The following is a 17,307-nucleotide window of genomic DNA, read 5'->3' as shown; positions in this document are numbered from 1 at the left end:
AGGTGGTTGTCAAGGTCCTGGAGATGATCTGTATCATCCCTGATGATGATAGGGGAAGGGGATTTCTAGGAGGAAGGGCCATGGACCTGAGCTGTTTGGGGTATACTGATCTCTAAAGTTAGACACGTGCTCAGGAAAGAGTATCCAGACCATTCCTGGATTTGTCTGGATTAACCTTGCCTTGACAGTGTGGCTTCAAAAATTCCTATTTAATATAAAACCTCTCAAGAACACCTTCCTTCTCTGATCTTCAGTTATCAGTTGTCTCCTAGCTACTGATTTTGAAAAATTTGCCTTAAAGTAATGGATGAGTGTGTGTGTGTGCCTCACTGCTTACAGACAGATGGCCTCTCCCATGGGTGGATGTTCTAGCTGCATCCTACAACAAGCCATTTTATCATATCCTAAGTGCCTCCATCATTGTCCCTGGCAGTAGGACCCTACAAAAGGGGGCCAAGTTTGTTATCATTATTAGTTGTGAAGAACGTATTACATGGTGGGCAGCATTCTGGGCACCTCACATGCAGTATGTCTACTACAACAGAGAGATCAAATAATTTGTCCAAGGTCACATAGATTATAAAGAACTGAGCCAAGATTATAACCTAGAGCTCACTTCAAATCTCATGATCATCTTTTTTTTAAAAAAACTTATTATGGAGAATTTCAAACATCTACAAATATAGACAGCCTAATATAATAAACTCCTATATACTTATCATCTACTTTCAACTATGGCCAACACATGTCCAGTCTTGTTTCACTCACATCCCCTACCTACCACCACAAACATTGTTTTGAAACATATCTTAGACACTATACAATTTCATCAGTAAATGTTTCAGTATATATCTCTAAAATATAAGATCTCTTTGGGGCACCTGAGTGGCTCAATCAGTTGGGTGTCTGCCTTCAGCTCAGGTCATGATCCCAGGGTCCTGGGATATATATAATATATATATAATTTTTTTTTTTTTACAGAGAGTTTGTTTACCTCAGTATCCAAGTAAGGCCTACATGTTGTGACTAGTTGATGTATCTTTTGTCTCTTTTAATCTGTATATTTCTACTCTAGCATTTTCTTACTCTCTTTTTCACATGTTGTGACTGGTTGATACATCTTTTGTCTCTTTTAGTCTATATATTTCTACTCTAGCATTCTCTTACTCTCTTTTTCACTTAATTTGTTGAAGAATCCAGGTCATTTGTCTTGTGGAGTTTCCCACAATCTGGGTTTTGCTGATTACATCCCCATGATATCCTTTACCATGTTCTTCTATCCTCTGTGGATCTTATAAAGTGGTAGATCAAGAGATCTGAATAATTTCAAACTCCTAATTTTTTTTTTCCTACAACAACGTATTCTATCAGGGACACATTTTGTCTGGTTGTCTTTCTTTTGTGATGTCAGTCACTGTTGATGATTCATTAATTATCAGGGGTTGAAAATAGTGATTTGTCACTTCTTCATTTATTGGCGGGAATACTTCTACAGAGAAAGTCCTCTTTTTTTGTAATTTGTTAACTCAAAGGAACTGTTGGTGCAGGAAAGGTAAGATAAATGCCTGATTCTTCCTCCTTATTCTTTTTTAGTTTTCAAAACAATGTATTGGGTCACTAGCCTCCAACAATGATCACTTGGGTTTTTTGTTTATGTGCTTTAGTTTCATTATGAACTTATGGATTTAAATATGTTTAATGTGTTTTAACCCAGAGCAATTTGCTATTCTTATTGATGCTGAAATGGTCCATTTTTGGAACCTCTTCAAGTTGGTTCTTGAGTCCTTTTTATATGATTTAAAATCTTTGATACAGTTCACATCATACTTAAGTGAAACTGAATGTTTTCCCTCTAAGATGAGGAGCAAGACAGGATGTTTATTCTCACCATTTCTATTCAACTTTGTATTGGAGGTTCTAGCCAGTGCAATAAGGCAAGAAAAAGAAAAGGCATCTATAATGGAAAGGAAGACCTGAAATGCTACTTATTTATAGGTGACTTGATTATAAATGTAAAAGATCCTAAAGAATCTGCAAAAAATTTTGCTAGAACTAATAAGTTTAGCAAAGTCATAGAATACAAGATCAACATACAAAAATTAAATTATATCTATTTATAAGTGGAAACATGGAAAAGCAATACAAAAAGGAAATTTTAAGTAAATAATGACAATGTTTACTTCAGCAGCACATATACTAAAGTTGGAACAATACAGAGAAGATCAGGATGGCCCCTGCACAAGGATCATGCCCAAATTTGTGAAGTATTCAAGTATTTTATTTAAAAAATAAAAAAGAAAAATAATTCCATTCATAGTAGAATCAAAAAGGATATAGTACTTAGATAAATTTAATTTATAAAGCATAAAACCTGTACTCCAAAGTCTTACTTAGAGAAATGAAAGATTTACATAAATGGAGAGGCACTCCATGTTCTGTGATTAGAAGTGATTGGAAGATTCAATATTGTTAAGATGGCAGTTCTTTCCAAATAGATTTTTAGACTCACTGCAACCTCTATCGAAATCCCATCAGGCATTTTTGTTGTTGTTGTTGTTGCAGAAATTGTCAAACTAACCTTAATGGTTTCTATAGGAGTACAAAGGACCTAGGATAGCCAAAATAATTTTGAAAAATAAGAGCAAAGTTTGAGGACATATAGTCTCTGACTTCAGAACTTACTACAGAGCTGTAGCAATCAAGACAGTATAGTATTGGAATAAGGATGGAAAAAAGAGCAAAGTATGAAGTCCAGAAATAAAGTCTTATGTTTATGGTCAATTTATTTTTATCAAACATGCAAGTGCAGTTCAATGGGGGAAAGGATAGCTTTTTTTTTTTTTTTTTTTTAAAGCAGAAACAAAACCAAAAACAAATGGTGCTGGGAATTGGATATCCATGTGCCAAAAATCAACGTAGGCTCTTAGCTCACACCATACACAAAAATTAATTCAAAATGCATCATAGACTTAAATGTAAAAGCTAAAACTATGAAGCTCAGAAGAAAACACAAGAGAAGATTTTTGTGATCTCAGGTTAGGAAAAAAAATCCTAGATATGATACTGAAAGCATGATTCATAAAAGAAAAATATTGATAAATTGGAACTTTACCAAAGCCAAAAACTTGCTCTTTAAAAGAAACCCATAGGGGCACCTGGGTGGCTCAGTCAGTTAAGCATCTGCCTTTGGCTTGGGTCGTGATCCTGTGGTCCTGGGATCAAGCTCTGCATCGCGTTCCCTGCTTGAGGAAGAGAGAGGCTGCTTCTCCCTCTCCCTCTCCCTCTCCCTCTACCACTCCCCCTGCTTATGCTCTTTCTGTCAAGTAAATAAAGTCTTTTTTTTTAAAAAGATTTTATTTATTTATTCATGAAAGACACAGAGAGAGAAGCAGAGACACAGGCAGAGAGAGAAGCAGACTCCATGCTGGGAACCCGATGTGGGACTCGATCCCGGGCCTCCAGGATCACGCCTTGAGCCGAAGGCAGATACTCAACCACTGAGCCACCCAGGCGTCCCTAAATAAAATCTTTAAAAAATAAATAATTAAAAGAAACCCATAAGGAAAAGGAAAAGTCATGGACTGGGATGAAACATTTGCAAATCCAATATCGATAAAGGACTTCTATCTAGGTTTTATTGAAGTAGCTCTTACAACACATAAAGAAGAACACAACTCAATTAAAAATGGGCAAAAGATTCAAATAGACATTTCACCAAAGAACTTAGATGAATGGCTAATGAGGACATGGAAAGACGCTCAACATCATTAATCATTAGGGAGATGCAAATGAAAACACTGCCACACACCCAAGAGGATGGCTGTAATCCAAGTGACGAGACAATGCCAAATGCTGGGAAGGATGCGGAGACGTTGGAATCCTCATTCATTTCTAGTCAGAAAGTAAAATGGCACTGCCACTTTGGAACACAGTCTGGCAGTTTTATGTTTATGTTCTCTGATGTACCTATCTTTCACCTCTTGTTGCTGGATTTTTAATCATGCTTAGGAAGTTTTCTCCACTTGGAGGTTATAGAGAAATTCACCTATATTTTCTCCTCTAGTAGTGTGATTTTATTTACCACGTTTAAATCTCTGGTCCATTTTGAATTCATGCTGCTGTACACTATGAGGGGTAGATCCAATTTTATCTTTTTCCAGATGCCAATATCACTCATTAGAAAGTCAGTCCCCTTCTCCCATTGACTTTTGATGTCTCTTTTAGGGCATGCTAAATTTGCGTATGTAAGTGGGGATATTTCTGGATCTCCTATCCCATTCTCTTGGTCTTTCTATGTATTTATATGTTAATTCCATACTTTTGAAAATACAGAGACTTTATGGGACATGTTAATAACTGTTAAGGCTAGTTTCTATACCTCGGGCCTCTTTATTGAAGTTTTTCTATCCCTGGTGTTTTTTTCCTTCCCAATAAATTTTTCAAAAAATTCTTTAGATCCAGCAAAAAATCCTAATGGGATTGTCATTATCTTTTATTTATAAATTATTTGGGAACGATTGACATTTTTATAATCTTTGCTCTTCTTAATCAAGAACATGTTATGTTTTTGTGTTTATTGAACCTGCTTTGTCCTGTAGATTTTTATAGTTTTTCCCCTCAGGTTTTGGGAATTTCTTATTAAATTTATGCCTAAGTATTTAACTTTCTTTTTCTCTATAGCATTTACTGTATTACGAAAGTCATATAGCATATATTCGGTGGAGTCCTCTGTCATTCCTTCTATTTGTGTGTGAGGGTGTGCACATCACATACACAAACTATTGAATATGTATCTTAATTTTATACCTTCTTGTTTACTTTTATAATCTGCAGTAGTTTTTCCATTGATCTCATGATCTTTTACCAGATTGCATGAGTGTTATTGGTTTTGCCAGCCATTAGTTTCTCAGATTAAAAGGTTATTTGGCTTGAAGCCTCCCTCATTAGAATGAAGCTCCCTGTTGTCCATGGTATTTCCCTAGATGTTCCTCTCTCTGCTGCAGTGGAGGTCTTGGATTGTTTCCCTGAGGCTCTCTAAGATTGTCAGCTTAATCAGGGTTTACCCCAGGAAACCCTGAGATGAGGACTTGCATACAAGCCCTTTATTTGAGAGGTAGTCCCGGGAAACACCAGCAGGGGGCATGAACGTGAGAGAGGAGGGAGAAGGATACAAATATAGGGCTCTTGTCCAGCAGGTCTCCACTTGGGCAGTTGGAACTTAGGCTCTGGAAGACCATATAGATAGAGCATCCAGAGTTGTCCTACACATGGGGTGAAGAGACCTAGGATTGCTTCAGAGTTATCCCATTTGTGGGGTGAGGAAGTCAGGACTTCACCCCCAAGTTGCCCAATGCTTTCAGGGCCTTAAAAATCACCCAACCAGTAGAGCAAACTGAGACTGGCCCCACAGTCTATGTTAAGCCAGTAGACTTGGGGGAGGCTCTGGAGTCACACTGACTCTGAGTGAATCCTGTTCGGATGCTTTCTGGCCTCAAAGGTTTGGTTTCTTCGTCTATATGTTGGGAATGATAATCTTACCTCACAGAGTTGGTGTGAGGCTGCAAAAACTGGACAAAGATGTAGCTATGGAGGTCGATGTGATGTAGGTGCAGGTGTCAACATCGAGACACACAGGTGGATGCAGATGGAACTAGAGGTATGTAGAGGTGCAGGCATATATAGTTGTAGATGCCGGTGTAGACATACATTTGGAGGTAGACAGGGGCATAGACACACATGTATCCTGCTCCTCCCATGCCAGGCCCTCGCTGGGGCTTGGGATCAATAAGTGGCAGGACTCCTGTGCCTCCTACTTGACTCTCTGTTCTCAACTCCATTACCATTTCCCTGCTTTTCTCAGGTGGGTGCTGTCTTTCATGCTGTGATGAGATGTACTCAAGCCTTTTCTTGCCTGGCCCTTTCCTTTGGGCCCTAGCCCATCCCCCTCACCCCTCCCTCCTTTCCTGGATCCCTTCCCATTAGCTCCGACTTGGTCTTGATTATATTCTGGGACCGCTGTTCAGCCTAGTTTTCTTCAAGCTGTGGGGCCCCTCTGTAGTCTGATTTTCTCTTTGCCATTCTTAGGACCTGAGAACGACAGAGGCAGGGACTTTCCCCATCACACAGCAGAGGCAAGTTCTAATAAAATCAGAGTGCTGGATTAAACACTATTAGGTTGTCATTATTGCAAGTTAAAGAGATGATTCTATTTATTAAGGCCATTTAAGGTGGACACTTCGGTTCCCTGTGGGATTGTGTCCATCTCAAAGTGTCAGGTGATGAGGCTGTTCTCACGTTCTCAGGATGCAACGGGCAGGTCACTGGAAGAAGATGGGTTTCCTTATGTGGGTGTACTTGTGGACTACAACGGACTGTGGACCTGACAGTATTTTGGGAAGTTCACTCTCTCTGAGTCATACCAGTCATGATCTGAAGACAGTTGGCCTGAATACACTGCTGGGGTTTACTGGCCATGTTTAGAAAGGGAGGATAGTGCAAATCTTTATGTAGCCTCTTCACTCACCAGAAGCTAGACTGGATTGATGTTGCCGCAGACGAGTTTCCTGGGACCAAGGGGGTCCCTGCAACACTCTTGTGGATGTCTTCATTCCTGTGCTGAGAGGGGCAAGACAAATGCAGAACCTGTCTATATGATCAAATGTATTCCTTTGTGGGGTGACTAGGTGGCTCAGTGTTTGAGCGTCTGCCTTCAGCTCAGGTCATGATCCTGGGGTCCTGGGATCGAGTACTGCTTTGGACTCCCTGCAGGGAAACTGCTTCTCTCTCTGCCTAAGTCTCTGCTTCTCTCTGTGTGTCTCTCATGAATAAAAAAAAAAACAAAAAAAAAAAAACATGTATTCCCTTGCTTACTCCTGGGACCCTGGCCCTAAGCATAGGAGTTGGACTTTGGGCTCTTCCAATGGTATGAGCCTAGAGCAGGAGTGACATGGAAATAGGCAGGCACAGCTGGCCACACATTTGAGCCTACTTGCCATTTAGAAATGGGAAAATACTGTAAGGTTTTCAGTGCAGACTTGTGAGTACAAGATGGTCAGGTGACAGCGTTGTGACAAGCGCATGAAGCCATTTCCCAATTGTTTCAGTCGGCCAGACTTTAGTAGGAGGAAACCAATACTGACACAAACCAATTGCACCATGATTGGCAAACAATGAAGTGTTGGGAGTTGCTGTTGAAAGTCTATAATTTCCAATGCAATGGAATTGCTGTTCGGTCATCAGCTTGCTGTAGAAGGACACAGTCTGGCTGGGTGGGAACAATAATTAGCCACTGTCACCCCGGTGTGCCTTCCCCCCCACTTCAGACAGTGGAGTAGTAAGACATCACTAGCCTGTGTTGGGTGCCTGCCTGTGAAATGCCCCCTTGTTCAGAGGAAGAGGAGCCCGGGGTGGAGGATCTTGTCCCTGGGGTCATGGGGAAGCCCTGCTGGCCTGCCCTCTCATCTCTGCTGTAGCAGAGACAGGGAAGTCCACTGGCACTAGAAGAAACCACCTCCTTTGCCTTGTTTGTGTAAGGAGCCCTGGTACCATGGCTGGGACTGAGACGTGCCCGTGTTGGTCTCCTGGGCCCACAGACTCATTTGTGACCCTTCTTCTGTGCTGGGATTTCAGTCTCAGGGGGACGCAGAGCTGGCCACGGGGAGTGAGCAGGATGCTGTGATGCTTCAGGGGGTTCTCAGGCTTCCTTGAGGGCTGAGTGTGCCCACCTCTGCTGCCGCTTTCTTCTGGAAGTGGCATACTGTAGACATGCTGCCAGAGGAGTTTCGTTCTTTCTGTCTTTGGTGTTTCCAAACCAAAGTATGCACCCACTGCAGTTGCGGAGGCACGCGCGAACATCCTCTGCTCTCTGAGGTTGGCGCATGACTTCTTTTTGGAAAATTCAAGGCTCTTTGAATGGCACTGGAGCAACCAGCCACTCTTGGCATTTAGCAAGTGGGCAGCAAACTGTTTTCCTAAGGTTATGGTGGTCATGGACCAACTAGACAAATTTACTTGGCAGTGCCGAGCCTTCCGACAGCCGAAGCCCAAATGTGAAACAATCATGTACTTAGCTTGCTTGAGAAGGGCCGTAGATGTTCCTCTGAATCTTGCAGTGATCTAAACGCGGGCAATGAATCAAGAGCGTTTGGCCTGGACGACTAGTCTTTCCATTGGTCTGTTTTTAACATAGTCATCTAGCGTCTGCGTTAAACTTATTTATTTCCTAATGCTGGGTGATGGATTAAAAGATGTGTAGAAAATCTTTCTACAAGAGATAAGATATTGCAGGCTGCCACAACACCCCCGGCTCTTTTTGCTTTCTCTTGCTGTTTTTTCTACATTTTAGTGCAGAGCTCAGGCCCCCACATCGTATATCTTGATTAGATGGTGGATATTACTAAGGGGATGTTTTTTAAGCCTATCATTGACACATTTAATTCATTAGGTACCAAATCCACAAGCAAATTTTGGCTGGCCATAAAACATGGTTAATCCAGGGAGCTGCAATAAAAGGTGAAAAATTATGTCCCAGCAAATGTGGAATATTGCTTTTCTGTAGAGACTTTTACTGGTCTACGATATCTTTCTTCATAAATTTTTCTTCCGCTTGGTTCTCTTGGTAACTTAACCATTTGTTGTTTCCAGACCACAGAATGGCTCAATGATACTCTACAACAGGAAGAAAGTGAAATACAGGAAGGATGGATATTGCTGGAAAAAGAGGAAAGATGGGAAGACGACCAGAGAGGACCACATGAAGCTGAAAGTCCAGGGAGTGGAGGTAAAGAGCAGAAAGGCTCTCTTGTTCCACAAATGTTGTTTCTGGGCTGCAATGACATGGAATCACTTTGGAATAATTTGCTGCCAGTCACCTCTAGTGACTGCCAGTCAAAAGTACTTTTGTTTGCCAAGACCCTGTTTGCTGTTTGTTTTTTTCTTGCTTTCTTACCCAACAATCTCCGTTCAAGTTTTCCATGAAACCAGACTTAGATAAAGTACTCCTGTTTCTCAGGAGTCCTTGGTGTGTAGACTGGGATTTGTAAGTTTCCTGCAGAATCCAGTGTTGTATGTATCATGGAAGAGCCTGCAGGTACGAGGGAGGAGGAGGCTGCCTAAGGTATCTCCCTCTCAATGTGGCCTGGACCTGCCTTTGTTGAGTGGGTCCTTTGGGAGCTGGTGATTTCCAACCAGATCTTGGCTCTACTCCCTCTACCAATGGCTACATCAATGTCTCTCTGGGTGTTGCGACCTCAGGAAGCTTGAAAGTGCTAATGATAATTAGATGGGATCACAAGGTGTGCAGGATTCTTGTGGCTGGGGTGGAGGTAGGTGCTGCAGGACACATCTTGGGATCTGTGCAAACTTCAGTTTGGGTTCTGGGGGAAGATAGGGTGCAGGATGTTTTCTTTGCCATCATTCTGACACCATAGGCTCTCACCCTTGGGCAGTCATGGAGTCGTTCTCCTGGGGTCCTTTCATTGTTTTGAGAGCCCGAGTCATGTGCCATCATGTAGAGGGAGAGGATGTGAACCGCGGTGCATTCGTGGCCTGCTGGTTAGTGAGCACCCACTTCACTGCATTGCTTGCTGATTCTTGTAAAGGATCTTCCCTGTGAATATGATGCTGTGTGGGGCCAGAGCGGGGACGCTGGCCTGTGATTCACCTGGTATTTCATACCAGTGAAAGAGAGGGATCCTGGAGATCTTTGGTGTGTTGGGTCCTCCAGCCTGCCAGGATTGATCACTTGGACCGTAAGCCCACTTGACTTCAACGGCTCACACTCCAGGCTGACATTCTTTGTGATGCACTTTGTCATTATGACTTTTTCTATATTAATCATGTGCTTTTATGGCTGTTAAAAATAGCATCCAGTGGCTTTTATTATATTACCCCACAGAGAGAGATAACTTTTGTTTTATGTTTTTGTGTTTTTTTAAAACACCCAATAACAATGCTTTATGATGATGAACAAAGAGAAGCCGCAACACGAGAAATTCCACTTTCCTACATTCTCTCAGGTTCTGTGTTTGCACAGCATGGTTTAGTCGACTGGTGAGACATTAAAATGCAGATCGCTCTGAACATGATGCCCTGGACCTAGCTCTAGGACAGTGACTGGTGATTATGCCAGCACATCAGCCGTGGCTGTGGGGGCCTTGGGGCGTGGGAACCGAGCAGTGTGGGCAGGACCCATGTGGGACTCTTGCTGGGACTTCCAGGATCTGCAGGAACTCACACCAAAGCCGCACTGCAGGCTTCATACCCTTAGATCTCTGGCAGGGCTCCGTCTTCAGTGATATGTAAATCAGGAACTTCTAATTGTCCGGAACAGCGGGGTGGAAGTCTCCCTCAGCAGCAGCTCGGAAGCCCAGGGCCAAAAAAAGTCACAGTGTTCATTTTCTTCCCCTGTGTTATCAATTTGAATTGTCACTAGATGGAATCAGAATGATTTTCGGTTATTTTTTAGGTCATATTTGTGTCTGGAGTTATTTGCGAATCAGGCTTACAGTCTCCCATGCAGACACCTGTATGGGGGCGGTTGGGACCCTCGGAACATAGGGGAAGGGAATGGGCCAGACGGGGCGGGCGGGGGGGTCTTCCCTTCCACATCCTTCTACTTGCTGTGCCTAAGTCTCAGTGGGGAGTGGGAGATGGGCTTATAGACCCTTAGTCGGCAACACAAGGGGCATGCTTTCCAGTTCTCAGAGAGTGAAGCCCCCTCTGGCGGGCCCGTGGCATGGGTGGCCTCTTCCTCTGAGCTCAGGGCATGGTCGATGAGCATTGACTGTGGTCCTACTCTCTGTGGGGCCCTGTAGTATCCACAGGGAAAACAGAAGCCATGTGTTCTGCCTCAGAGACTCGTGATCAAGTTGAAGAGGCAGCTGTGCCCATGCCTGAGAGTCAAGTGACAGTGCTGAGAAATCTGGAAACCTGAGCTTCTAGGACAAGTGTCCAGAGAGTCCAGAGTGGGCTGGGATGCTCAGAGAAGCTGCCTAGTTAGATGGGCTCCAAACTAAACTCTGGAAGTTGGGTGGGACTGTGTGTGTGACATACATAGTATTTCAGGGCTCCCCTTTCCACTTCGCACTATGGTCTGAGCTACATCTCTGTTGGTATTCATATCCCCTCATCCCTTTTAACTGCTCTGTAGTATTCCACCGTGGAAGCATTTCAGTCACCTCCTAGTCAGTGGACTTTTAGATTCTGTCCAGTTTTTCAACATTACAGTGTTTCAGGAAACATGCTTATACACGTCTGCTTGTACACCTGTGCAACACAGACCTGCCAGGATTGCTAAGTGTGAGCTCTGAGTATCTTTCCTTTTACTAGACTCTGCCAAATGGTTGAGCTAATTGTATGCCCAACAGCACCGAGAATTACCATCTCTTCTGTACCCTCTTGGACACTGATGGATAATAGATGGTACCCTGTTCAATTTGAACCGGATTTTTCTTAATTATTTGTGGGGGTGAGTACATCATGTTAGTGGAAGTCCTTTGTAGTAGATTGTCTGCCACGGGTTGTAATTTAAAACAGCCCCAAAGAAAGACATCTTTGACAAGAGCAGCCCTATGTCTCACTGTGTTTTTCCTGCATTTGCTCTGATCGGGACCAGTGGCCGGGAAGCCCAAAGGTCATGCGGGGACAGTGGACAGGTGTTCCTTTCCACCTGGGAAATTGCCATGCAGACATACATGGAGTTTTGTGTCTCACAGGAGGAGGCTTCCCCATGTGAACCCTGATTCATCCTTCAGTGGATTCAATCGGGCGGTTCCCATTGACTCACTACCTCTATTGCTCCCTCCTCTGGGCATGGTGCCAGCCTCTGCCCCTACTGTGGAGGGTGGCAGATAGTCCTGCACGGGGCCTTGGAGCTGTGATTTTTCTACCACCTGAGATGGTTTCCTCAGTTCAAGGGCATGATAAAGATATTTGGGTCTACCGTTTAACATATTACTTGCTATAAGCCTTCCCTTAGGCCAGGAAAACTTCCAGCCTGTTCATGGAACTGCTCGGCAGTCCAGCTCCTTTTGTTCTCCAAGGCTGGGGCCCTAGGAACACACAGCAGCTCAAAAGCACATTGATTTTCTCAGCCAGGCACAGGATGGGGGCAGCCGCTTTTGAAGCTGACGAGCTGTTAAGTCCACGATTAGTTGTCTTGTCTGTAAGCCACGGAGAAGCTAGCTCGATAAGGTTTCCAGGGACGACAAAGGTTGGCAGGGAGGAAAGAGAAGGTGGTTGTGATGTCAACGTTTCATGAGATGAAATCTCAGCAGGCCTGAGGTTGGCCCTGCTCCCCATGTAGATTCGTGCCTGCTTATCTGGAGCCTTGATGGGGTAGGAGGTCTGGGGATAGGAGACTCCCTGAGAGCAGAGGGGCACATCTAAACCATCCCCATGTCTCCCAGATTGCCACATCCTAGGTTAGGTGAGCTGGGTGAAGTCGTTGGGCCAAGCCAGGAGAGCTCACATACTTTTAAAGTTTACGAAGCTGTTCTCTGGCCCCCAGAAGCCATCTTCACACCACCCTCCTGAGAGAGCCAGGTATCTTAGAACCTAGGCTACCACTTGGCTGTCTACCTCCGGACCCTTTTAGCTGCCAGGTTTCCACAACAGATAGAAGCCATGCATTTAGTACAGCAACGGCCACTGGTTTACGAATCTCCTATATATATACCAGGTCTACCATCTCATTCAACCGTCATAGAAACATCCATGTAAAGTACCTATTATTATACCCATTTCACAGATGAAAAGATTGAGCCTCAGACAGGCTTTCTCCCACCACATATCCTTCAAAAATCAGCATGGAGCTGGGACTTGAGCCAAGATTTGCCTGGTTGTATGGTGAAAGTGCCTGCTCTGACACCAGTTGCTCCTGGGCATCCTGGAGGGATTTGTAGTGTTTTTAGATTGAATCAGGCACATACCTTCCATCCATCAGCCATCTGTCAAATGCTTTCCATCCAGCACCTTGTGATAGATCCTGAAGATGCAGTGATACATCGTTTTGATGTCATGAGGGGGACAGAAAAATCAAGCATGCAACTCCCAACGCCAGGTCATGAGGCGTGTGTTGGAGAAATTGCAAGTCCTTGTGCGGAACACGTAGGAAGCATACCTAAAGCAGACTGGGACATAAAGAAGTGACATAAATACAGGGAAAGAGGCCCTGGTGGAAGCTAGAAAGTAACAGGTAGGGGTAAGACACAGCAGTGGGCAGTGACAGACTCTGTTGAAAAATAGCTAATGTGATTTAAAGCAACAGGTGGCCAGAATTGCACCATGTCAGAATCTCTCCCGGCCCCAAGCAGACCAGATGTTCACCTCCCGGGGATGAGGCCTTCTCTGCTCTGATCATAAGGCACGCCTTGCCACAGACATCCTGCCTTTGGAGCCAGTGGGTGGTCACTGCACAGAGGCTGTTGGCTCAATTGTAGGCAGCGTGGACAAAGAACATCCTTCCCCACTGAGCCCATGCTGTGGTGGACAGGAACCCCCGGCCTGGACCATCTGCCTGGCAGAAATGCCAGGCATCACCTCTGATTGGAATTTTCAGCAGTGAAGAGAAAGTTTAGTTTTGCTGACCTGTTTGTACTGCCTCAAACAATGAAGAGTTGCTTTGACTTCTTGACTAACTGCCGGAGAGCCCGAAGCCTGTTGTGAGCACAGCAGCAGTGGTAACAAGGTTATGTTTTTGGACTCAGCCTCATTAGAAGTGATGTTCTTTATTTGGACACTTAGGCCACATATTAAAAAGAAAAAAAAGCACCTCTTTCAAAAGTAGGAATGATATTGTAGTTACCGCATTAGGAATTAACAGGGCATGAAATAACTGTCTGCCTCGTGGCGACGCCAGATCATTCCAGCTCTGCTTGCAGCCATAAGATAAATAGGTATCTTGCTTGCAGCTGATGGGATATATTTAAAATAGCCAGCCACACACATGTATGGTGCCCAAATCAAGTTTGGAAAACAGCTATGAATAGATTAAGAGGAGGTAAGGTGGCTGAGCAGCTCAAACTCACAGAAGGGCAAGTGAGTCTGCATGTTGTCACCATGTGTTTTTGAATGGAATAAATACTTCTTGGTTTTTGTAGGTGCTAGTGTGCCTTTGGTCTGTGTATTTTGTCTCCCTTTTTTCCCCTCTGGACTTGCCACACTCCTGCTGGTCTCTACCTCGAAGTGCTCCTTGCTCCTAACCTGTGTTCTCTTGTGTCCACATTGAGACTTCTGAAGCTTCCAGGGGCATCTCCCTTGGCGTTCTCCAGCCAGCAGTAATCATTCCCTCTCTTTCATTTCCATGGCCCTCCATCCGTACCTTTCTTTAGGAAGTGTTCTCTCTGACTTGACACTAGCCTGTCCAGTTCAATAAACATATTATATTAAGTACATGGTATTTTCTGAATACAAGAAGGTCCGTATCTGGTATCTAGGCACTAGAGGGCCTGTTAAGGGAAGAATAGAGAGAGGCCGATGAGGTGCAGCATCATGCTCAAAAAACTTACAGAAACACAATATGGGTCATTTTAATGAGATGTGGTAACTGCCACCATCGAGGTTTTGGAGTGTTGGAAGGAGCTTGTTTCCCTTCTCTGAGGACAGGGTCTGGTCACCCATGGGCCCTTGCTCTGAGCAGTGGCATCTGCTGAGTGACCAGCTGCTCTCATAGGCACCCATTATCTGAGCCCTATCCCCAGCCTTGCCATTCAGTCCTGTGAATCAGCTATGTTTATGCCCATGGGAACTTGACTGAGGTTTTTGATTTGTAATCCCCCTTCCTCCTCTCTGGTGTCCAGTGCAGCTAGCTGGGGTGTTCTTGTCTCATGACGCCTCCAGGGAAGCGAACCAGCCTGCTCAGCGGTGACTCGGAGGGTCTCCCAGAGCTCTCTGCTGGCTTTTAATCATCTGAGCTTTTGTGTAGTGTTCCGCTGGTGCGTTAACACGTTAAAACCTAATTTCCTGTTACCTGGATGTGTTTTGGTAGAATCAATTCAGGAACTCGAATCCATAGTCTTTCTTTAATTTCTAATTACTTAGCATCCCTGGTGACGTGTCCCTACCCAGCTCATATAATTAAATTTTAACTAATAAATAACATTAAACTAGCTACGCTTTGAAACAGCAACAGGCTCGGTACACATTCTGCTGAGCTCATGGAGGCCTGGCCCAGATGGCAGTTTTGCTTCTTTTTCTTAAGGCTCTGTCTTCCCTGGCCAAAGGCAGTTAAAACAGTAGTGACAATGATAGCATTTATCGAACACTTCCTACATACCTGTTCCTGCCCCTATCACTTTATGCGCACCATTTTATACAATGACTTGGCAACATTCTCATCGAGTAGGCAATGCTGTTTTCCTCATCCTTGTGGAAAATGGGATTAATTTCCAGGATATTAAGAAATGTATCTAAGAATACCCAGCTGGTCAGTAGCAGAGTTGAGATACTACCCCAGGTCTCTCTGACGGCAAATTCCCAGTTTCCTCATCACCAGACACCTTGGTTTTCAAGGCACCTTGATACCCTGAAGATGTGTGCTTACACCAGGGAGGTCTGTAAGTGCAGGGGTTTGAAATGCAGCACATGCACCCAAGCATGGGTCTCAAGTGAGATAGGGGATAAGGAAGATCTTCTAGTACAAGTGGGCCTCCCTTCTTTATAACCCCAACCAGTCAAAGGAGAAAGAGTCCCCACCCCCCACCACTGCCCAGCCATTCTTTCAGCCCAGGAACCCAGCTTCCTTGGGCCACCAGAGGCAGCAAGAAGTATGAGAGGCCTCTCACCTTCCATTTCAGTGGATGAGATTTTGTCTCTGAGCACTCTGAATACCTGCAGGACCTGCCGTCACTCTTTAGCTGGGTCCTATATGAGGTTGTCATATTCCCATGTCAACCTTAATTGAGGAACAGCAAGTTGTGTTTATATATCCCACTATGAATAGTCAGTTCTGTCTGTCCTGAAGCAATAGTTCTCAAGCTTCCAGGACATGCTCACTTTGGCATGGGAGGTCTGTGTGCTCACTCTCTCTGTGCAGGGTTGCCAGATTTAGTGTCTGCACGTGTACGCATGCACACACACATACATGATGCCCGGTGAAATTTGGATTTTAGATAAGCAATAAATAATTTTCAGCACAGGTATGACATATTTACATTACAATATTATTTGTTGCTTATCTGAAATGCACATTGGGCTGGGTGTCTTGTATTTTATCCAGCACCCTCTGACCACAGGGCAGTTTCCTTTGAGTTTTTGCAGACAGAGATTTGGCTGCTTGGGTATTGCTCTCATTGAGGACTTGAGGAAGTGAGTTGGTTTATCTCCAGACACATAATCGATGTAGGAACCATAAAAACCAGGAAGGACGCTGGCCACTGCTAAGGAGAGAAGGCACTCTTGGCAGTTTTCTTGTAAACCCAAGGGCTGCCAAGCCTGGGGACCCTATTAGTCTCTCTAAACAGAGAGTCTGGGGGCTGCAAGGACTGCTGGAGGCCCAGGTCATGCCCTTAGAGGAAGCAGGCCTCTTGCCAGTGGCATTTGGAGAGCTTGTTGGTGAAGAGGTGCCAGGAAGATTTTGAAGGAGATGTGTTTACAGTTTCTGCCTTCCTCATCTCTCCTGTAGATTGCAGTTTGTAAAATATTTTGCAATTTCCTTTTTTAAACTTGATTTGAGCCTTATTGAGCTAGAAACTCCCTGTCGAAGGTAGAGCAGCAAGACACCAACTTGGTATGCTGAACTTGTATTTAATTATTATCATAACAGTCCCTTAACATGATTGCAGATTAGCCCACAAGGACATGAATGGAAATTTTAGCATATTCAATTACAATGGAAGCTCTTGAACACCACTGTCAAAATTCACCCAAGGGCCTTTCCATTTGGGCCCCAATGTACAGCAGGCACAAAGTTAGATGTTACTCAGGACATATAACCTTGATTTTGTAAGCATAATTTATGGCCTCATCCAGAAGCTGGGGATGCCTTTTAAGAATGTGATATATATTCCACCCACCTGGGTAAATGACCAGATACAGCTGCTTGTGTTGGGTAAAGAATACCTCTGGCCTTCACTTGACCGAATAGTAAATTATTGATCTTCTCCACATCTTTCAATGCCCTGACATTGCTGGAGAAATTTACTCCTGTCATCCATGGCTGTGGCTTATCTCCTTGCAGTCCTGTCCATGCTCAGAGGGCACGAATCTCCAGCCCATCCTAGGAGAGATTGCAGCTGACCCCTGTAGCTGACATGGGTTAGTCACCGACCCAGGGAAGGCAGACGCTTTGCAAACTAATCAGGCCCAGGT

The 17,307-nt window shown here is 44.2% G+C and overlaps 1 protein-coding gene and 1 non-coding gene across 22 annotated transcripts in view; both read left to right on the top strand.

The window, feature by feature from the left end:
- The window catches only part of CAMTA1 (calmodulin binding transcription activator 1), an 848,042-nt gene that overhangs the window by 411,829 nt on the left and 418,906 nt on the right, over positions 1–17,307 (top strand). For all 21 annotated transcript variants that reach the window (XM_072819831.1, XM_072819825.1, XM_072819824.1 and 18 more), the window contains one exon: positions 8,644–8,779. In XM_072819831.1, the coding sequence (XP_072675932.1) occupies positions 8,644–8,779 (136 nt within the window). The remainder of the gene's footprint in view (positions 1–8,643; positions 8,780–17,307) is intronic.
- Positions 2,173–2,279, top strand: LOC140631361 (U6 spliceosomal RNA). Its single transcript, XR_012028987.1, has one exon. It is a non-coding gene; the product is annotated as a U6 spliceosomal RNA (small nuclear RNA).

This window comes from Canis lupus, chromosome 3 (assembly GCF_048164855.1).
Source record: "Canis lupus baileyi chromosome 3, mCanLup2.hap1, whole genome shotgun sequence".
Lineage (NCBI taxonomy): Eukaryota > Metazoa > Chordata > Mammalia > Carnivora > Canidae > Canis > Canis lupus.
This window is presented reverse-complemented; position numbering and strand designations above follow the sequence as displayed.